General features: G+C 41.5%; 1 protein-coding gene across 1 annotated transcript in view; it reads left to right on the forward strand.

Moving 5' to 3' along the window:
* The window catches only part of APC (APC regulator of WNT signaling pathway), a 172,165-nt gene that overhangs the window by 78,188 nt on the left and 70,066 nt on the right, over window positions 1–23,911 (forward strand). Inside the window, exon 6 of the mRNA XM_065405978.1 lies at window positions 5,054–5,162. Coding sequence (XP_065262050.1) covers window positions 5,054–5,162 — 109 coding nt within the window. The remainder of the gene's footprint in view (window positions 1–5,053; window positions 5,163–23,911) is intronic.

The following is a 23,911-nucleotide window of genomic DNA, read 5'->3' on the forward strand; positions in this document are numbered from 1 at the left end:
CTCTAGTAAATTGGTTCCAATCCAGCTAAGATTGTTTATGACTGGAAGTTATTACTGTCTGCTGGCTGCTCTGTGGCCTACAGTAGGTAGGCTAGTGTTCTCAGTCCAGTTTTTGACAGACAGGTTACACATCATACAAACTATAATCATACATGAAACTAATTGACACCCTGCTAGCAGTTTCAGCAGATAGTCCTAGGATTGAATAAGCATGGATACGAACTCATTGTCGTGTTCTTAGAGGTGGTCCCTCTAGTGTTGAGGCACGCTAGCAGAGTGCTGTGTGGGTTGATGATATACCTGTTCTGTGAATAAACAGCAACAAAGAGTCCTGTGGCACCTTAAAGACTAACAGATGTATTGGAGTATAAGCTTTCGTGGGTGAGTGGGCATTCACCCACGAAAGCTTATGCTCCAATACATCTGTTAGTCTTTAAGGTGCCACAGAACTGTTGCTTTTTACAGATCCAGACTAACATGGGCTACCCCTCTGATACTGTGAATAAACAGATTCCAGTCTCCAGGGCTGTTTAATCTGGCACTTTTTGTGAGCATTACATTATTAATAAAGAAAGAGGTAGAGGTGAAGGCTTGGAAGTGAGTTTAATGCACTTCTCAAAATGGCCAGATGAATTATAGATTTTTGTTATCTTGTATCTTTGTACCTCCTATATTTAAATAGGTATCTGGCACATATTTTATGTTTCATACAACTATTTTCCTCCACTTCCTTTAAGTTAAATCTCCATGCAGTTTTTAAAGTAGTATATTACTACTGCAATATTTTTTTCAGATATACTAGTTCTGTTTTTTTACATTGACATCAATAAAATATTGAAAAGAATTTAATTTCAGAGGCTCAAAGTTTGTTTCATGTCAATAGAAGCATTTCTAGGGATAAATATTTTGTGATGTCCAAAGCCTCACATTTCAAATAATCGAATCATAGAACTGGAAGGAATCTTGAGAGGTCATCTAGTCCAGTCCCCTGCACTTGTGGCAGGATTAAGTATTACCTAGACCATTCTTGACAGGTGTTTGTCTAACCTGCTCTTAAAAATCTCCAGTGATAGAGACTCCACAACTTCCCTAGACAATTTATTCCAGTGCTTAACCACCCTGACAGGAAATTTTTCCTAATGTCCAACCTAAACCTCCCTTGCTGCAATTTAAGCCCATTTCTTTTCTTCCTCCTCTTTGTAACAACATTTTACAGACTTGAAAACTGTTATCATGTCCCCTCTGTCTTCTCTTTTCCAGACTAAACAAACCCATTTTTTTTCAATCTTCCCTCATAGGTCATGTTTTCTAGACCTTTAGTCATTTTTGTTGCTCTTCTCTGGACTCTCTCCGATTTGTCCACATTCTTCCTGAAATGTTTTGCCCAGAACTGGACACAATACTCCAGATGAGGCCTAATGAGCATGGAGTAGAGCAGAAGAATTACTTCTTGTGTCTTGCTTACAACACTCCTGCTAATACATCCCAGAAGGATGTTCGCTTTTTTTGCAACAGCGTCACACTGTTGACTCATATTTAGCTTGTGGTCCACTATGACCCCCAGATCCCTTTCCGCAGTGCTCCTTCCTAAGCAGTCATTTCCCATTTTGTATGTGTACAACTGATTGTTCCTTCCTAAATGGAGTACTTTGTATTTGTCCTTATTGAATTTCATCCGATTTGCTTCAGACCATTTCTCCAGTTTGTCCAGATCATTTTAAATTTCAATCTTATCCTCCAAAGCACTTGCAACCCCTCCCAGCTTGGCATAGTTCGCAAAATTTATAAGTGTAATCTGTATGCCATTATCTAAATCATTGATGAAAATATTGAACAGAACCGGACCCAGAACTGATCCCCACTCGTTATGCCCTTCCAGTGTGACTGTGAACCAGTGATAGCTACTCTCTGGGAAAGGTTTTCCAACCAGGTTTGCACCCACCTTATAATAGTTCCATCTAGGTTGCATTTACCTAGTTTGTTTATGAGAGGGTCATGCGAGACAGTATCAAAAGCTTTACTAAAGTCAAGATATACCATGTCTACCACTTCCCCCCACTTGCAAAAAAAAATTTCTTTTAAAGACAGAATTAATTGCACCTTTGTAGATCTCAGTTCACAACTGTCACCTCTGTTCCTTCATGCAACACTAGAATAAGTACCCTCTTCTGTCTTTTCCTCAGTAGTACAAGTGTAAAATCTGTCTGTCTAAATATGTCTCTCTTCATATTATTGTGTAATTGTGTGAGCAGTTCTGGTTCAGCCTAACTGAAACTACAACAGTCTGATATGGAAAGAGACTTCATCAGGTTTATGTTTAAATATATTCAGCACCCCAGTCTTTTGGGTCTAAAACGAGGGGAAATCAGTTAGGTGAATGAGAAGTTAGTAGAATAGTGTGCTGCACGTTAATCTATTTTAAGACTAATGTGGCTGTCATTAAGATTACAATTCATTTTTCATGGATGTCTTTATGCTAGATTTGGGAATTCCAGATAATCCTTTTTATATAGGCCATTAAAAAAGATCCAAAATAACTAGGCTACTGTTGTTTTCTCAGATATTTTAAAGCTTGCCATTTTCATAGTAGGTATTGTTCTCAGTTCCACCAAAGTATCCATGAATTAGAAAACAACTTCAGGGGATAGTTTAGGGAATTAATAATGTGATCTAGATCCCATCGCAAAGCTGCCATTCTGAGTCCAGTTAAGGTAACTTGTGATGAAGGTGCTTTCTGTAATTAATATTGAAGTTTGTCAGCAAAGCAGGTTTTAAACAGTTTGCCAGAGTGGTGAATACCAAGCATAACTATTTTAAAACATAGGTTGAACACTGTTCTAAATTAGTCCTTAGGCTTGGAAGCTCAATCAGGTCCAGGTCAGCGTGGAAACATTGGCAGGGTAGTAGAAGGAGCTTGTACTACTGCTATCTGTTCTGTTTAAAAATATTTGTTTATGGTAGTGCGCGCACTGTGCTCTGTGCTTGACAAGGATTCAAGAAGGGACATGGGTCCTGTCCAGGGAGTTCACAATCTAAGGATAGAGAGACAGAGGCTAGGGAAAGGAAAATAATAACAGGCAATTTTATATGTTAACGTCCTATCCTATTACTAAATAGCTGACTTCAGTTCTCAGGCTTTTCAGTCCAGTATCTTTTTATGAATGCTGTATTCACTTAATGCTTAAAAATAAATCACCCAGAGAGTTTTTTGTCCCGTTGTATAGATATACTGAAATGTTTGGTAGTGAATTCTGAATAGTTGCTATCTTAAGGAAGATTGTATCCATTACTATTGGGATAAAGTTAACAATACATTTATAGGAACTTAGATTGAGAAAACCCTACCTATTGGAGCAATGATTCATCTGAAATGTCTATTAGACAGATTTACTTGGACCTACAGTTATCTTTTTCCTTCTGTCTAATGTCTGTCAAAGAGCAATTTGAGCATTTCAGAAGGGAAAAGTACTAACAGGAGAGACTTTTAGAAGAAACTAGTATTTTTAGAAGAGACTGATCTCAGTGGAGGTTTGTATGGAAGTGGGGTCTACCTGTATGGATCTAGTTGCAGGATCAGGACCTTGAAATTATTATGTTTTTGTCTATACCATATAATAACTATAGGGAATTGCAGTAAAGAAAATATAGTCACACTTTATATTGGAATAAAATTATATTTCATAAAATGAATAATAAAGAGAACTTAAATGGGTAGTCAATTTTATAGATTGTGCTTATAACCATCTATAACACGTACTACTCATGTCTGTAACGTGCTTGTAAATTTTGATAATTTATTAACTTGTTATAAATACTTATTAATGTAAAAGAAATGGTCTGTAATCACCATTTAATCAATTTCTTTCATTTTGAATCCATCATTTGGAATGGGAGGGAGGAGACAACAGGATAGTACAAAGACAGCAAATATTTTTGGGACTTTGCTAAAATGGAGGATTGAGGTATATAGATTTTCCTGTAGTGCTAGTATCTTATTTTTAAAAAAGGTAATTAGTTTGCTACATTAGGAGAAGTATACCACCAAAAAGAGAAAATAAAATGGTGTCAAATGGATTGCACAGGATGTAAATTAGACAGATCTAATAATACTTAGCTTTCATATAATGCTTCTCATTTGTGGATTTCACAGTGCTTTTACAACAAAAGAGAGGTATTATACTTTCATTTCACAGTGGAACTAAGGCACAGAGCATTTCCAATGATTTGCCGAAAGTCACACAGCAGGTTGACAGCAGATCCAGGGACAGAAGAACATAACATAGATCTCTGAACTTCTTGTTTGGTTCCTTCATCAGAGTCCCATCTTTTCAATTTGACACTTTATGTATATATGAGTGTTTACTGTGTATTTGCTGCCATACTTATAATTAAGGATACGTTTTAGTCACGGATATTTTTAGTAAAAGTCATGGACAGGTCACGGGCAGTAAACAAAAATTTACGGCCTGTGACCTGGTCATGACTTCTGCTATATACCCCTGATTAAATCTTGTGGGGGCTGGCCTGTGGGTGCCATGGGTGCTTGGCCCGGGGGTGCCTCAGGGACTTGGGGGGAGGGAGGACGGCCCAGGACCCCTGCCGGTGCTGGGAGCAGGGGGTTTGGCGGGGCTGGCAGGCTCCCTACTTACGCCATGCTTCCTGGGAAGCGGGGACATCCCCCTTGCTCAGCTCCTGCGCGGAGGCGTAGCCAGGCAGCTTTGTGCCTGCCGAGAGCACTGGCTTTGCAGCTCCCATTGCTGGGAACCGTGGCCAATGGGAGCGGCAGGGGCGGTGCCTGCAGGCGGAGGGAGCGCGCAGAGCTGCCTGGCCATGCTTCCGCCTAGGAGCTGAGCGAGAGGGATGTCACCGCTTCTGGGGAGCCCCCTGAGGCAAGCATCTCCCAGAGCCCGCCACACCCCTGAGCTGCCCCCCCGGCCAGGAGTCACAGAGGTCACGGAAAGTCACAGAATCTGTGACAAACTCGCAGCCTTATTTATAATTGTTAATGGAGACTTATTGATGGGACACTTCCTGGTTTTGTTTTTTTTAATAGATCTCTATTGCTGGCTGAGCTTGAAAAGGAAGAGAAAGAAAAGGACTGGTATTATGCTCAGCTTCAGAACCTGACTAAGAGGATAGATAGTCTCCCTCTTACTGAAAATGTAAGTATCTACAATAGCAGCGTGTTTTCTCATGTAACTGGTGCTGTGATGTGCATTTTGATGTTCTGTATATTTTATAAACTAGTTAAAATTATTTTTTTAAAAGAATGTTTCCTATGCTCCAAATAAATAACAAATATTCTGTCTAAATAATATAATTGCACCAGTACCAGCAATTGCCTGTTTTCAGGTGTCATTTTACAAGGAAAAATCCACGCAAGAAGTCCCCCTCATAGGGGGGAACATGGTAAAATCTCATGCAGGGTTAATTAAAATATGCTATTTTTACTCTTTTGACATTTTACGTCAAAGTCCTTAATTTCTAGCAGCTTCATAATTTTCTTTAACTTTGAGAAGCAGTATTATGTTGGCCAAAGATACAACTTCAATAGGAGCTCTTAATTCAGGACAGTGTTACTGGCAAAATGAGTGAAATATGAGTATAGATTTTGCAGATGCAGCTGACAATCTGGGCCTTCGCTTTGTCACCTGCAGCACCATAAATGGGAATGAAAAAATACTACAGCAACACTGACTTTTTTACTATGAATAATTAAGGCTGAGGACTTTAGCAGGAAACATGTATTGTATTAATAAAGTTTTCTGAAACAGTTCTAACAGTAAATATGTAATGGTAAAGACACACATCTCATATTATGCCAATTGTCCCCCCTCACTCCTCTTTTCTCAATGTTAAACATACCAAGTTTTTTTTAATCTTTCTTCATAGATCATGTTTTCTAAACATTTTATCATTTCTATAGCTCTCCTCTGGACTTTCTCCAATTTATCCACATCTTTCTTAAAGTATGGAACCCAGAAATGGAGATAGTATTGCAGCTGAGGCTTCACTAGGGCTGAGTAGATATGGGAGGTAACTGCCCTGGTCTTGCAATCGACACTCCTGTTGATACACCCTAGAACAGGGGTGGGCAAACTTTTTGGCCCGAGGGCCACATCTGGGTGGGGAAATGGCATGCAGGGCCATGAATGTAGAGCTGGGGCAGGGGGTTGGGGTGCGGGAGGGAGTGCGGGGTGTTGGAGGGGGTGCGGTGTGCAGGAAGGGGCTCAGGGCAAGGGGTTGGGGCAGAGGAGGGGTGCGGGGTGTAGGAGGGGGCTCAGGGAAGGAGATTGGGGTGTGGAGTGCGGGAGGGGGCTCAGGGCAGGGGTGAGGGAGGAGTGCGGCGGGGGCTCAGGGCAGAGGGTTGGGATGCAGGAGGGGTGCAGTGTGCAGCATGGGGCTCAGGGTAGGGGGTTGGGGTGCAGGAGGGGTGCAAGGTGCAGCAGGGGGCTCAGGGCAGGGGGTTGGGATGCAGGAGGGGTGCAAGGTGCAGCAGGGGGCTCAGGGTAGGGGGTTGGGGTGCAAGGTGCAGCGGGGGCTCAGGGCAGGGAGTTGGGGTGCAGGAGGGGTTCGGGGTGTGGACTCCGGCCCAGCGCTGCTTACCTGGAGCGGCTCCGGGGTGGCAGCAGCGCGCAGCGGGGCTAAGACAGGCTCCCTGCTGGCCCTGGCCCCGTGCCACTCCCAGAAGTGGCTGGCACCACGTCCCTGCGGCCCCAGGGGGGCGGGGGGGACAGAGGGCTCCAAGCGCTGCCCTCGCCTGCGGGTACCTCCCCTGAAGCTCCCATTGGCCACGGTTTCCCGTTCCCGGCCTAAGGGAGCTGCGGGGGGCGGTGCCTGCAGGTGAGGCAGTGCACGGAGCCCTCTGCCCTCCCTCCCCCAGGGGCCGCAGGGACGTGGTGCTGGCCACTTCCGGGAGCAGCGCGGGGCCTGATGGGCTGGATCCGGCCCACGGGCCGAAGTTTGCCCGAAGTTTGCCCACCCCTGCCCTAGAATATTAGTCTTTTTTGCAGCTTCATCAAATATTGACTCATATTCAATTTGTGATCCACAACAATGCCCAGATCCTTTTCAGCAATACTACTGCATAGCCTAGTGGTCCCCAAACAGTGGGGCGCAACTCTGTAGGGGGGCACAGAGGAATGTTCAAGGGTATGTGGCAGGGCCTGGGCCAGCCCCCATGGGGGGAGAGGAAGGAGCACCACCAGCCCCGCTCTGCTCCCAGCTCCACCCTGGCCCCAGCCTCGGCTCCCAGCCACGGCCTTGCTCCTGTAGTCCCTGGCCCCAGCTCCCTGGGGGGCACAGAGAGGTTCCATTATGGGTAAGGAGGGGCACAACAGAAAAAGGTTGGGGACCACTGGCATAGCCAGTTATTCCCTATTTTGTGTTTGTGCATTTGAGTTTTCCTTCCTAAGTGTAGCATTTTGCCCTTTATTGATCTTCATCTTGTTGATTTCAGGCCAATTTTTCAAGGTTGTCTTGAATTCTAATACTGTCCTCCAAAGTGCTTGCAACCTGTCTCTTGGTATCCTGCATATATTTTAAACACAGACTTTTCACTCCATTAGCCAAGTCATTAATGAAAGTTTTGAATAGTACCGGACCCAGAACAGACCCCTCTACGACCTCACTAGATGTGTCCTCTCAGTTTGACAGTGTACCATTGATAACTACTCTTCTAAACTTTTATTTTTATTGTTTTTATATAAAATATAAACACATGCACAAGATGGAAATAGCTATAAATAACAAAATTCAGCATTCATTATTTACAAAACCTGGAAAAAAACAAAAATGAAAATGAACAAAAAGCCCTGAACCCATACAGGTCATGCAGGGGATTAATTATTTAAGTGACTAAATAGATAAATAAACAAGAACATAACCTATGAGTATCAGGGACTAATATATACTAAATTGCAAAAGTATGCAATAGCTTCATGTCTGACCAGAATCCTCATATTTCTTCCAACCATTTCCGTTAGAGAATTAAAATTCTCATATAGTGCAAGATCAAAAAAGTGCGAGGTAGCTTTATTGCAGGAACTCATCTAGCAGAAATAGATGCCACTAGAATCAAGAAGATGTAGGCAGATGCTGAATATCATTCATCATTGAATTCTAAGAGCAGAGGCACATCCATCTTAATGCATAAAAGTATAACTTTTCAATGTATACAGACTTGGTCTGAGCCTGAAGGAAGGTGCATTCTTCTTGAAGGCTGTATCAATTTCAAAAAGCTAATTCTAGGAAGCATTTACAATCTAAGTGGCGGTAATTCTGAATTTTTCAAGGACACTGCAGACATTCTTTCTAATAAAAAAGACAGTCCTGTAATGCTGGGAAGCAATTGGAATACTATGCTAGACATCTGGACAAATCCAATTTACAAAGCACAATAGGCCAACCCTCATTATTAATGAATTAACTTGATTTAAAATATATATTGAAACTGAGACACCCCAAGGAGCAGGACTATACATATTTCTCCATAGTACATTCATCTTACTCCAGAACTGACTTTTTTCTCGTGTACTCAGAACTGATTCCGGCATGGCTAGAAGCAACTATTGATAATATATTAATTTTATATCATGCTCCAATTATACTTACCATTAGGGCTGTCGATTAATCGCAATTAACTCAAAAAAATTAACTGCAATAATAAAAATTAATCGTGATTAATCGCACTGTTAAACAATAGAATACCAATTGAAATTTATTAAATATTTTTGGATGTTTTTCTACATTTTCAAATATATTGATTTCTATTACAACACAGAATACAAAGTGTACAGTGCTCACTTTATAGTATTTTTGATTACAAATATTTGCACTGTAAAAATTATAAACAAAAGAAATAGTATTTTTCAGTTCCCCTCATACAAGTACTGTAGTGCAATCTCTATCGTAAAAGTGTAACTTACAAATGTAGATTTTTTTTTGATACATAACTGCACTCAAAAACAAAACAATGCAATACTTTAGAGACTACAAGTCCACTCAGTCCTACTTCTTGTTTGTCTTAGCGATTGGCTGAACAAGTTTATTTACTTTTACGGGAGATACTGCTGCCTGCTTCTTATTTACAATGTCACCTGAAAGTGAGAACAGGTAGTTTGCATGGCACTTTTGTAGCTGGCGTTGTAAGGTATTTACGTGCCAGATATGCCAAACATTCGTATGCCCCTTCATGTTTTAGCCACCATTTCGGAGGACATGCTTTCATGCTGATGATGTTCGTTAAAAAATAGTGTGTTAATTACATTTGTGACTGAACTCCTTGGGGAGAATTGTATGCCCCCTGCTCTGTTTTATCTGCATTCTGCCATATATTTCATGTTATAGCAGTCTTGGATGATGACCCAGCACATGTTCTTTGATTTACGAACACTGTCACTGCAGATTTGACAAAACGCAAAGAAGATACCAATGTGAGATTTCTAAAAATAGCTATAGCACTCAACCTAAGGTTTTAAGAATCTGATGTGCCTTTCAAAATCTGAGAGGGATGAGGTGTGGAACATGCTTTCAGAAGTCTTTAAAGAGTAATACTGCAATGCGGAAATTACAGAACCCGAACCACCAAAAAAAAAAAAAAAAACCTTCTGCTGGTGGCATCTGACTCAGAGGATGAAAATGAACATGCGCCGGTCCATTCTGCTTTGGATTGTTATTGAGCAGAACCTGTAATCAGCATGGACGCATGTCCTCTGGAATGGTGGTTGAAGCATGAAGGGACATATGAATCTTTAGCGCATCTGGCATGTAAATATCTTGCGACTCCGTTTACAACAGTGCCATGTGAACGCCTGTTCTCACTTTCAGGTGACATTTTAAACAAGAAGCTGGCACCATTATCTCCTACAAATATAACCAAACTTGTTTGTCTGAGCAATTGGCTGAAGTAGGACTGAGTAGACTTGTAGGCTCTAAAGTTTTACATTGTTTTATTTTTGAATGCGATTATTTTTTTGTACATAATTTGACACTTGTAAGTTCAACTTTCATGATAAAGAGATTGCACTACAGTACTTTGATTAGGTGAATTGAAATATACTATTTCTTTTGTTTTTTACAGTGCAAATATTTGTATTCAAAAATAAATAAAAATTGAGCACTGTACACTTTGTGTTCTGTGTTGTAATTGAAATCAATATATTTGAAAATGTAGCAAACATCCAAAAATATTTAAATAAATGGTATTCTATTATTTTTTAACAGTGCGCTTAATCGTGCGACAGCCCTACTTACCATAGAAGCTGATTACACTTCATTGAAATTTTCTAGGTGAAACCTGAGCTACTAAAAGATGCAAAATTTTGTTCCACAGTTGATTCAGTCATCTCTAATGTTGTACAAGAAAATAAGTACGCAGTTCCTCAGATACTACCTCTTGGGAAACTCTAAAAGCTACTGTAATGGGTGAGTGCATAAAGTATGCCATCCAAAAGAAGAGAGAGAGACTCAATTTACTAGACTCTGTGTCTAAGGAAATAGGTGAGTTGCAGAGAGTGCACAAGATTGACCCAAATAATGAAAACCTCCCATGTTCTCTGATCAATACCAAATATAAATACACCTCTACCTCGATATAACGCTGTCCTCGGGAGCCAAAAAATCTTACCGCGTTATAGGTGAAACCGCTTTATATTGAACTTGCTTTGATCCACCAGAGTGTGCAACCCCGCCCCCCCGTGTTATATTGGGTCGCATTATATCGAGGTAGAGGTGTATAATGAAAGCTTATCCAGCCAAGTCAAACTGACACTCAACAGAGTCAAACAAAGATATTACGAATGGGAAGATAAAGCATGTAAGCTACTTGCCATAAGACTTAGGATGGAACTAGCCAACAATCATATTTCTTTCTTATTACAAGAAGACGGGAATGCCATCCTTGAACCAATAGATATAAATAAACAATTTAACCAATTCTATCAGGCTTTATATAAATCAGACAGCCAGTTTGACTCTAACAAATTTGATCATTTCATTGCAGGCCTACTCTTTAATACCCTAACTTTTTAATACCCCACTTCAGAACAATTGTTGTTTATGGACAAAGCTTTCACAAAACAAGAGATTGAACAGGCTACAAAAAAATATGAATTCCAGCAAGGCTCCTCGGATGGATGGCTTTCTGGCAGATTTCTACAAAACATTTTGTAATCAGCATCTTCTATTCTTTCAAAGGTCTTCATTGAAACATTCCAAAAAAGGAACCATGTCTCACGAAATGAGAACTGCTTTAATTACTTTAATATCAAAGAACAAAAAAGATGGCTGCAACTGTGGTGACTTCCTCCCCATATCTATATTGAACACAGATTGCAAAATAATTGCAAAAATTTGAATGACATGACTGAACACCATCATCCCATCAATTATACACTCAAATAACAGTAGTTTCATTAAAGCAAGATTGGCTGCTGCTAATAGGAGAAAAATCGATCATTTGATCCAGAAAGTTCAGATATCAAATGTTCTCTCCATACCTTGTCTCTAGATGTGCAGAAGGCATTTGAAAAGATTGAATGGCTTTATCTAATGGCTGTCCTAAAAAAATTCAGATTTGGACCAATATTCCTGAATTGGGTCAGTGTATTATACAACTCTCCTTTCGCTTTAGTATAAACTAATGAAATTATTTCTCCCATACTTCAGCTAAAAAAAGGGACGTGACAGGGCTGTCCCCTCTTGCACCTCTTTTTTAATTGCTTTCTTGAACCACTGGCAATGTATATACTTCAGCACTCAGACATTGAAGGGGTGATTATAAACAGGGAAGAACACAAAATCAGTTTATATTCTGATGACGTTTTTGTACTATTGAAGAATCCCTCCTCATCAGTCCCGTGTAGGTGACATCTTCGGAGAGATCTTTGTTTTTTACATTAACTGGAATAAATCGCAAGCAATGGATATATGCAAAAGACCAGATTCTTCTCAGTTTCAGCATTTTCCATTTCAGATATGCAAGGAAATAACTTATTTAGGTATTAAGATTTGTCCTAATCTTCCCAAAATTGTTTATATAAATATGGGCTATATATTAAAAGAAATTTCCAAGGATGTAGAGAGCTGGCATCTCCTCCCTCTATCTTTACTGGGGGAACAGAAATAGTCAAAATGAATATCTGCCAAAGATTAACTGCAAGGTCTCTCCTTCACTCTTTGCTCGAATAAGTGGGCTTATCATGCAATTTATATGGGATAAAAAACATCCTCATTTGTCACACAATACCCTAAAAAATGTGGGCAACTGGAGACATTGGGTTGCCAGATTTATATCTGTATTATCTAGAATTCCAAATGTGTCCTTTTGTAAGGTGGTTCTCTTCCAGTGGCTTTAAATACACATCAGCTTGGTTTGAGATTCAGAAAAGCTTAGCTATGCTGTTTGCTTCCCTCTCTTCTTTTATATACAGAGGCTACCCACACCCTTAAGGAAAATTTTAATCTTTGCAACTTCATGGGGCATCCTGCAACACGTTATGACAATTACATCATCCAGTCTGACTAAATCTGTTCTTTGTATCACTGTGGGAAAACCCACGCCTATGGATCAAGGCCAACTTCACACTTTCCATCCATGCAATTTGGATAGAAGAGGATTAACAAAAGTTAAAGATAAAATACAAGATAATAGACTGACCTCCTTCAATTATATGTGTAACAAATATCAGCTACTGCTGTTTTCACAGTTCTTCTTTCAGCGGCTATGCTCAAGGATTCATGCAAGAATAGGGAACAATTGGTCTGTTTCAATTCTCTCACCTCTAGAAGAACATATTAGGAAATAAGGAAACAAAAGTCACTTTGTAGGAATTACTTATAAGTGACTTAATGCTTTGCAGTACCTTCTCACTCTGTCTCAAAGAAAAATGTGAAAAAGAACTTATCTTCACCATCTCAACAGAAATCTGGGAGGATATCTAGCTTAATGTGAAAGATACTTCAAGTTCTTTATCCTTGTGATGCTTCCAGTACAAGATATTAAAAAGGTACACTGGACTCCAGAACAATTGTTTAAGGCTAAATGGGCAACACACAAACAGCCACATGTCAAGTATTCTGTATACCTGTCAGAAAATGCATGTGTTCTCTCTCAAAAACTTAGTGCTCTCTCAAAATCTTTGTCACTATCTTTCCTTTTCCAAGCTTGTATATTTTAGGGGTGCTGGATGAGTTGGTATTACAAGTTAACATTAAGAAATGAATTGCAGTAACTGTGTTAGTGGTCAAAAGAGTTATTTTGAGAAAATGGAAACCTGCAATTCCTCCCTCGTATACAGACTGGTTTAGTGAGCTATCTACAAATGCGTTGATGTAAACAATGACTCTGCCTAATAGATAACTATTGTTTGAGTATGGTTTATTCAACCAATTTTGTACCCACAATACAGTAATTTAATCTAGAACACATTTCCCTAGTTTCCTTATGAGAATGTCATGTGGGATTATTTTAGTAAGATTTTTGACACAAAGATATGTTGTGCATTTTAATGTATGCACTTTAATTCTATTTTCCACCAATTCAGACAGCCTGATCCTGCAAAGTGCTGAGCAACCTGAGCTCCTACTAAAGTCATGAAAAAAAGCAGTAGACATGGTTTGACTAACTTCATTGGGCAATGAGTTCTCAGCACTTCATAGAAATAGACTTATTCATCTCTCTCACTCCTTTTCTTCTTCCTCCAACCACTCTCTTACTCCTACTGTCTAGATGTGACATTATTGATATAATCTGGGACCATATAGATCATTGTTGCAACCAAAGTCCTGTAGTGGCACCAAATCTTGTATAAAGAGGGTCAAATGAGGCGTCTAAGACAAGGTTATGGTTTGCTGGTTATGATTATGCTGTCTATATGTGTGTATCAGTTTTGTAGTTGAAGTTATGAGTACTGGCTCTGTACTGTCTGTATTTCAAACTTATGCTATGCTTCTGGGAGACATCCCAGACAAGTTGGTGTTAACTCTGCCTAGCCTGCTTGATGGCCCATTAAGGACCATCAGCTATACAATTGACCCATTGAGAGAAGGCAAATACGCCTTGTAACTCAGCAAAGTATGCAGGGACTTACTTGCCTATGTGACTGCAGACTCCATTTTGTTGAAATTTTCCACAGTAAGGACAAAGAGTGTTCTTACACCTGGAAAAGACTATAAAAGGCTGATGCCTCTCCTCCATCTTGTCTTCAATCCTGCTTCTTACCTCTGGAGGGACTTTGCTACAAACTGAAGCTCTGAACAAAGGACTGATGACCCATCCCAGCTGGGGATATATTCCAGAGACTTGATTTGAACCTGCAGTTTATTCTATCACTGCTACAAGCCTGAACCAAGCCTTTGCCATTACTGTATGTAATTGATTCCATTTAACCAATTCTAGCTCTCATCTATATCTTTTTCCTTTTATGAATAAACCTTTAGATTTTAGATTCTAAAGGATTGGCAACAGCGTGATTTGTGGGTAAGATCTAATTTGTATATTGACCTGGGTCTGGGGCTTGATCCTTTGGGATCAGGAGAACCTCTTTTCTTTTATTGGGGTATTGGTTTTCATAACCATTTGTCCCCATAACGAGTGGCACTGGTGGTGATACTGGGAAATTGGAGTGTCTAAGGGAATTGCTTGTGTGGCTTGTGGTTAGCCAGTGGGGTGAGACCAAAGTCTTCACTGTCTGGCTGGTTTGGTTTGCCTTAGAGCTGGAAAAACCCCAGCCTAGGACTGTAACTGCCCTGTTTTTAAGCGATTTGTCCTGAATTGGCACTCTCAGTTGGGTCCCGCCAGAACTGCATCGTTACAGTGGCGTAGTCGGCAGGTTCTGGCGGGACCCAACTGAGAGTGCCAATTCAGGACAAATCGCTTAAAACAGGGCAGTTACAGCCCTAGGTTGCAACAATGATCTATATGGTCCCAGATTATATCAATAACGTCACACCAGGATCCTGAGTTGTTACCTCCTGAGTGCTAACATGATCAGGGAGAGTAAGTTAGAGAACAGTGCCTCAACCAGAGAGGGTGTGTGTAGCTCAGGATACATTTTGTAACCTATGCAGAGGAAGAACAGTGGTTCAGCTTTGACATGTGCTGGTATGCAAGACTTGTTCACTATAATAATTTTCTTTTCTTTTAAAGTCTTATTGTGCTCTTTCTGTTTAGAGCACATTAAAATCACTGTCCCTGCTCCTTGACTGTCTTCCAGTACCCTCTGCTTAGTTGGAAGAAAAGACACTGCTTTCAGTGTTGGAGGCCAGATAAATCAGAGGATTACAAAATTGAACACCCAGTTTTACTGTTTCTGAATCTTCCCTTGTTAATTTGACTTTAAGCAAATAATCCTTATATTCCAAATGTACAGTTGATTCTCCGTGCCTTCTCTTCTTTTTTTATACTGTATCCTTTAAAGATCTCAAATCATCTTTTCATTTGCTGTCTCAAGAGCCTAAACTAAAGATGTTAGCAGTCTTGTCATTGTTGCCTACTGAGTGATCTGGTTTCTTATTTATCATTGTTCATTGGAGATCTGGAATGTTTGTCCAGAGTACCCATGATTTTAGTTATCATGTACACAGTGTACTATATTTAAGTGGATTAGTTGAAGAAATATCTCATGAAGGTGCTAGCAGTCAAAATTCCATTGTTATCCATTAGACAGATTATCTCTTTGGGGCAAGCACCTGGCACAGAGGGACTCTTTTAATGGAACTCAGATATACTTGAACTCCAACAAATTGCCTGCCATTGTACAAAATTTAGAAGATTTAGTCTCTGCTCCAGATTCTTAAACTATATTACAGACATTACAGTCCAAATATAGCATTGTATAAATGCAAGAAATATAACATTAAAACTAGGGCTGTCAAGCAATTAAAAAGATTATTCGCGTGATTGATCTTTTTAATATAAATATTTTTGGATGTTTTCTACATATTCAAATATATTGATTTCAATTATAACACAGAATACAAAGTGTACAGTGCTCACTTAATATTTATTTTTGATTACAAATATTTGCACTGTAAGAAAAAAAGAAAAAGTATTTTTCAGTTCACCTAATAAAAGTACTGTAGTGCAGTCTCTTTATCATGAAAGTTGAACTTACAAATGTAGAATTGTGTACAAAAAAAAACTGCATTCAAAAATAAAACAATGTAAAACTTTAGAGCCTACAAATCCACTCAGTTCTACTTCTTGTTCAGCCAATCGCTCAAACAAGTTTGTTTACATTAGTGGGAGATAATGCTGCCCACTTCTTGTTTACAATGTCACCTGAAAGTGAGAACAGGCATTCGCATGGCATTGTTGTGCCTCTTCATGCTTCGACCACCATTCCAGAGGACGCGTCCATGCTGATGATGGGTTCTGCTCGATAACTATCCAAACAGTGCGGACCGACGCATGTTCATTTTCATCATCAGATGCCACCAGCAAAAGGTTGATTTTCTTTTTTGGTGGTTCGGGTTCTGTAGTTTCCACATCAGAGTATTGCTCTTTGAAGACTTCTGAAAGCATGTTCTACACCTCGTTCCTCTCAGATTTTGGAAGGCACTTCAGATTCTTAAACCTTGGGTCGAGCCCTGTCGCTATCTTTAGAAATCTCACATTGCTATCTTCTTTGCATTTTGTGAAATCTGCAGCAAAAGTGTTCTTAAAATGAAGAACATGTGCTGAGTCATCTGAGACTACTATAACATGAAATATATGGCAGAATGTGGGTAAAATAGAGCCGGAGACATACAATTCTCTCCAAAGAGTTCAGTCACAAATTTAATTAATGCATTTTTTGTTAACAAGTGTCATCAGCATGGAAGCATATCCTCTGGAATGGTGGCCAAAGCATGAATGGGCATACAAATGTTTAGCATATCCTGCACTAAAATACCTTGCAATGCCGGCTACAAAAGTGCCATGCGAACGCCTGTTCTCACTTTCAGGTGACATTGTAAACAGGAAGAGGGCAGCATTGTCTCCTGTAAATGTAAACATACTTGTTTGTCTTAATGATTGGCTGAACGAGAAGTAGGACTGAGTGGACTTGTAGGCTCTAAAGTTTTGCATTATTTTGTTTTTGAGTGCAGTTACGTAACAAAAAAAATCTACATTTGTAAGTTGCACTTTCATGATAAAGAGATTGCACTAAAGTACTTTATGAGGTGAATTGAAAAATAGTTTATCATTTTTCTAGTGCAAATATTTGTAATCAAAAATAATAATATAAAGGGAGCCATGTACACTTTGTATTCTGTGTTGTAATTGAAATCAATATATTTGAAAATGTAGAAAAACATCCAAAAATATTTAATAAATTTAAATTGGTATTCTATTTAACAATGCAATTAAAACTGCCATTAATTTTTTTAATCACAATCAATTTTTTTGACTTAATCGCGTTACTTAACTGCGATTAATCGACAGCCCTATTAAAACGATATACATTGACATATATGATATATCGGTATACGGTTGAAAACCTTTATGTAGTTTGATTATTTTTTTTAATGAAGCTTCATGTCTAGTGAAGTTTGTTCTGTGGAAAAAGTATTTCTTCCCTATAGGCAAGTAAATAAAATATATGGCACATGATATTAGATAACATTGTATTAAAAGGTTAGAAAAGTACATTTTAAATTTGGCTCTATAATTATCAGTAAAAACTATATGAATGCCTTAGGGTAAAGAATTCCAACACATTCCAATATCCTGGAGTTAGGATAAATCTGAGATACACTGAAGAAACAGAATTGAAGAGAGGCCAAAGTGTATGTGCAACGTATGAGATGGAATATAAACTTAAATTTGGCAAATATAAAGTTTTGAGATGCATCTCAAGCAAGTAAGGGTGTTTTTTTTTTTAAGTCTTTTATAATGTGTAAATAGGCAAATCATATACACCTCTACCCCGATATAATGCGGTCCGATATAACGTGAATTCAGATATAACGCGGTAAAGCAGCGCTCCGGGGGACAGGGCTGCTTTACCTCATTATATCCGAATTCGTGTTACCGCAAGCGGTTCTTCTGCGCCATCCCCCTCCCCCCCCGTTACTTGCTGCGGCCCTCCCCAGGGCCCCCCCGCCTCAGCTCACCTCCGCTCCATCTCCTCCCATGAGTGCACCGCAGCTCCGCTTCTCCCCCCTCCCTCCCAGGAGGAGGAGGCGGAGTGGAGGTGAGCTGGGGCAGGGAGCGGTTCCTTTGTGCCCCCCCCTTACTTGCTGCGGCCCCCCTGCCCCAGCTCACCTCTGCCTCCGCCTCCTCCCACGAGCGCGGTGCTCAGCTCCGCTTCTCCTCCCTCCCAGGCTTGCCGCGCAAAACAGCTGATTGGCGCGGCAAGCCTGGGAGGGAGGGGGGGGACGGAGCTGCGGCACGCTCGTGGGAGGAGATGGAGCGGAGGTGAGCTGGGGCGGTGGGGGGCCCGTGGGGAGGGCTGCAGCAAGTAACGGGGGGGCGCAGAGGAACCGCTCCCCGCTCCAGCTCATCTCCGCCTCCTCCCCTGAGCGCGCTGTCGCCTCTCCACTTCCCCGCCCCCCCCCCCTTCCAGGCTTGCCGGGCCAAACAGTTGATTGGCGTGGCAAGCCGGGGGGGGGGGGGGAGAAGCTGGGGCGGGGAGCGGTAAAAGCAGTTCTTCTCCCTACCCCGATGTAACGCGGTCTCATCTATAACACGGTGAGATTTTTTGTCTCCCAAGGACCGCATTATATCGGGGTAGAGGTGTACCAAATTTCTGCCCAGTACAATATTTTTAAAAAGCTATATATTAAAATGCTAAAATGAGGAGCCTAGGACATATCTTTCCACAGAAATACTCACTGGAGGTAGTTTGTGGGACAGAGAACTTCTCCAGGATCTCCTTCATAATGTGGTGGTGTGGGATGGTTATCCCATCAAGAAGCAAGGTTTGCTTCCATCTTCCACCATGCTAAATGCTTCAGGGTTCCACCCAGAGGAATCCACCAAAGGCTGGGGCCCTTGATGCTGACTCTAGGTTATCCCTAGTTCAACACTCAGTACCCTGATTTACTCTAATCTTGGACGTGCAAAGCTTCCCTTGCATACCCCATGATCCCTCTTCAAGGATTTATTTTCCCTAGTAGAAGGGGATGTGTCAAGGCTGAATCCCCACTCTGGCACTTCGAGTGCAGAAGGTGGAGGCCCACTCCAGGCTTGTATTACACTCCCAAGGTTACAGCTTTTCTTTGACCTTGGCTTGGTAAACACTGTCAGCACCCAAATTCAAAAAACCCTCTTGAAACCAGGAAGGAGCACTTGGGAATTCCTCCCTGTGGGGTACCCTCAAGCCCTTTTACCCCCCTCCGGGGAAGAGCTGAGAAAGAAAAAAGGAAATTAGCTGTTGCCACCAGCTAATTAAACAACATATGCACAAACCTCATAGGACATCAAAAATCCAATTCTGTTCTTAAAAAAGGTAAATTTTATTAAAAACAAAGGGAAGAAAATACATCTGGAACTTAGGCTTTTGCTAGATTTTAAAGGAGCAATTCCAGAAATTAAGCACCCAAAATAGCTTTCTTGGGGGTTCAGCTTGAAGGTTACAAGCAAAACAAAAGCATCTGGGGTTAGCACAGAGGAGATCCACAGGCCAAAATAAAGAAATAAACCTGATCGCGTCTATTTAAACATTCCCTGTCCAATGATTTTTTTCTAGGTATGTAAGATGAATTTTCATACCTGGTTCAAGCCTTACACAGCATTCCTGCTTATAGCATTGCTGTTCTGTGTCTCCTTCTCCAGAAAACAACAGACAAATGGGAAGTTTTTTTCCCATTTTAAAAAGTTCTAGCCTTCCCATTGGCTCTTTTGGTCAGGTGTCCACTCCTTTTCTTTTACCTGTGGGCTTGTTAACCCTTTACAGGTAAAGCAAACAGAGAACAGCCACCAAGAGGGACTTTATAGCTAACTGGCTGGCTAGGTGTTCATAAAAGGGAGCTACCTCTTTCTCCCCCCCCCCCCCCTTTCATTTATTACAGGATGCATCCTAGCATACTCAAGGAGCTGACTGAGGAGATATCTGAGCCAATAGTGATTATCTTTGAAAAGTCAAGGAAGACAGGAGAGATTCCAGAAGACTGGAAAAGGGCAAATATAGTGCCAATTTATAAAAAGGGAAATAAGGACATCCCAGGGAATTACAGACCAGTCAGCTTAACTTCTGTACCCAAAAAGATAACGGAGCAAATAATTAAGCAATCAATTTGCAAACATCCAGAAGATAATAAGGTGATAAGTAACAATCATCACGGATTGTTGTGTCAAAAACAAATTGTGTCAAACCAACCTGATAGCTTTCTTTGACAGGATAACAAGCTTTGTGGATGGGGGGAAGTGGTAGACATGGTATATCTTGACTTTAGTAAAGCTTTTGATACTGTCTCACATGACCTTCTCATAAACAAACTAGGTAAATGCAACCTAGATGGAGCTACTATAAGGTGGGTGCAAAGCTGGTTGGAAAACCAGTCCCAGAGAGTAGTTATCAGTGGTTCACAGTCATGCTGGAAGGGCATAATGAGTGGGGTCCTGCAGGGATCAGTTCTGGGTCTGGTTCTGTTCAATATCTTCATCAGTGATTTAGATGGCATACAGAGTACACTTATAAAGTTTGTGGAAGATACCAAGCTGGGAGGCATTGCAAGTGCTTTGGAGGATGGGATTAAAATTCAAAATGATCTGGACAAACTGGAGAAATGGTCTGAAGTAAATAGGATGAAATTCAATAAAGACAAATGCAAAGTACTCCATTTAGGAAGTAACAATCAGTTGCACAGATACAAAATGGGAAATGACTGCCTAGGAAGGAGTACTGCGGAAAGGGATCTGGGGCCATAGTGGACCACAAGCTAAATATGAGTGAACAGTGTAATGTTGTTGCAAAAAAAGCGAACATCCTTCTGGGATGTATTAGCAGGAGTGTTGTAAGGAAGACACGAGAAGTAATTCTTCCGCTCTACTCCATGCTGATTAGGCCTCAACTGGAGTATTGTGTCCAGTTCTGGGCACCACATTTTAGGAGGATGTGGACAAATTGGAGAGTGTCCAGAGAAGAGCGACAAAAATGATTAAAGGTCTAGAAAACATGACCTCTGAGGAAAGATTGAAAAAATTGGGTTTGTTTAGTCTGGAAAAGAGAAGACTGAGAGGGGACATGATAACAGTTTTCAAGTCTGTAAAATGTTGTTACAAAGAGGAGGAAGAAAAGAAGTGGGCTTAAATTGCAGCAAGGGAGGTTTAGGTTGGACATTAGGAAAAACTTCCAGTCAGGGTGAAATAAATGGCCTACGGAGGTTTTGGAATCTCCATCATTGGAGATTTTTAAGACCAGGTTAGACAAACATCTGTCAGGAATGGTCTAGATAATACTTAGTCCTGCCACAAGTGCAGGGGGGACTGGACTAGATGACCTTTCAACCTTTCGAGGTCCCTTGCAGTTCTGAGATTCTATGATTAAATTATCAGAGGGGTAGCTGTGTTAGTCTGGATCTGTAAAAAGCAGCAAGGAGTCCTGTGGCACCTTATAGACTAACAGATGTATTGGAGCATAAGCTTTTGTGGGTGTATACCCACTTCGTCAGATGCATGTACATGATGATTGTTGCGAAAGCTTATGCTCCAATACATCTGCTAGTCTATAAGATGCCACAGGACACTCTGTTGCTTTTTATGATTAAATTGATTTTCTTGCAGGCTTTTATTTTTTGTCCATTTTCAAAAGATCTGTAATTTTAAGTCTACATTGAGATGTTTAAAACTAGACTTGCTTGACGCCCTAAAGAATATACTGTGTGGGACCACCTGTAGCCTTATAGATGGATTGGTGATTGACTGATTAATCAATAACCAATATTAATCAATCTTTTAGAGCGCAGTGGTCAATAAACGTTCAGTCACCTGAGGGCTAATGCAGTAGGAATATTGGTATCATTACGATTAGAAGAAGAGTCCCTAGAACAGGGGTGGGCAAACTACGGCCCAGGGGCCACATCCAGCTCTCCAGACATTTTAATCAGGCCCTTGAGCTCCCGCCGGGAAGCAGTGTTAGGGGCTTTCCCCGCTCCGGCGCTTCAGCCAGGGAGTAGGGTCAGGGTCTTGCCCCACTCCACATGGCTCCCGGAAGCAGTGGCATGTCCCCGCCTCTGGCTCCTATGCATAGGAGCAGATGAGGCTCCGCACACTGCCTCTGCCCCAAGCGCCGCCCCCCGCAGCTCCCATTGACTGGAAACCGCAGCCATCTTGCCCGCATGCTCGGGGTTCAGCTGATCGCCATATTTGGGGTCGGGAAGGAATTTTCCTCCAGGGTAGATTGGCAGAGGCCCTGGACGTTTTTCGCCTTCCTCCGCAGCATGGGGCAGGGGTCGCTTGCTGGAGGATTCTCTGCGACTTGAAGTCTTTAAATCATGATTTGGGGACTTCAATAGCTGAGTCAAGGGAGAGAATTATTCCAGGAGTGGGTGGGTCAGCTTTTGTGGCCTGCATCATGCGGGAGGTCAGACTAGATGATCATAATGGTCCCTTCTGACCTTAAAGTCTGAGTCTGAGTCTGAGTCAATGGGAGCTGCAGGGGTGGCACCTGCGGACGGGGCAGTGCGCAGAGCCGTCTGCCGCACCTCCGCATAGGAGCTAGAGGGGGGACACATGCTGCTGTTTCTGGGAGCTGCTGGAGGTAAGTGCCGCTCAGAGCCTGCCCCCCTGCCGCCCCCCTGCCCCAGCCTTGATCTCCCTCCCATCCTCCCAACCCCTCGGTCCCAGCCTGGAGAACCTCCTGCATCCCCAACCCCTTATCCCCAGCCCCACCCCAGAGCCCGCACCTCCAGCCGGAGCCCTCCCACACCCCAGCCCCCAATTTCATGAGCATTCATGGCCCGTCATACAATTTCCATACCCAGATGTGGCCCTTGGGCCAAAAAGTTTGCCCACCCCTGCCCTATAAGCACATGAGAAACCATTGCAATTTATCACAAATCCCTGTATCAACAAATCCACTAAGCAGATAAACAATCCCACAACCATTGAATGCAATAGAAGACAGAGAGAGAGTGTAAAGTGTTGAGTCCTATGACTGGCATTACTCACATCTCGCAGGTCCTGCTGGGGGTCCATGGAGTGGCAGTCATCCTCCTCCTCCTCCTCCTCCTGTGGTTGTCATCCTGGCTTCCCTCCCTTTCCCCTCTCCCCCCTCCCCCCCCCCCCCCCCCCCCAGGATAGGATAACTATTTGCCTGCTAAGGCTCATGCATATGCATAAGGGTTCCAACTCCTTTTCTCTTATCCATACTTCCACACCCCACTAATTTAGGGGTGCCCCATTTCTCATTGACTATCTCCTTAGTTTCTCATTCTCATTAACATCTGTGTCAGAAAGTTACCATAGCAACTAGAGGTTATTACAGAATCCCCCAAAATGTTACTGTGTGGCATCTTGTGGTATTAACTGGCACATTGCAGCATATTTTCAGGTCTGTTATTAATAAAATAATATACTCTTCAATCTTCATTTTCTTCATTGAACTCTCACTTCCAGAACATCAGCACTTACCCCATCTTTTACTGTAATATTACCCTTTACTGGTACACGATTACTTTAGTCTTGCCAACCTGTTTCATGCCTAAGGCCTTGTGCGGTTAAGTTGAATAGATCACAGGCCTGTAGGCCCCGTGTTATAACGTTAATTAATGCTTGTATTTCACCTCTAGATCCTAAGTCTACTTAATATCTTTTATTCTTGGGGTATGAGCTTGATAATCTACTGCAACTAACAATACTGTAGTAAAAGTACCTGTATTAGCAGTGGTTGGTTGATACGTACATAGAAATGCCCCCCCCCCCCACACACACACACACACTTAGAGAGCTTGCAGAATAAGTCTTCTGGTGGTATGCTGATTT

The sequence above is a fragment of the Emys orbicularis genome, chromosome 6 (assembly GCF_028017835.1).
Source record: "Emys orbicularis isolate rEmyOrb1 chromosome 6, rEmyOrb1.hap1, whole genome shotgun sequence".
NCBI classification, from domain to species: Eukaryota; Metazoa; Chordata; order Testudines; family Emydidae; genus Emys; species Emys orbicularis.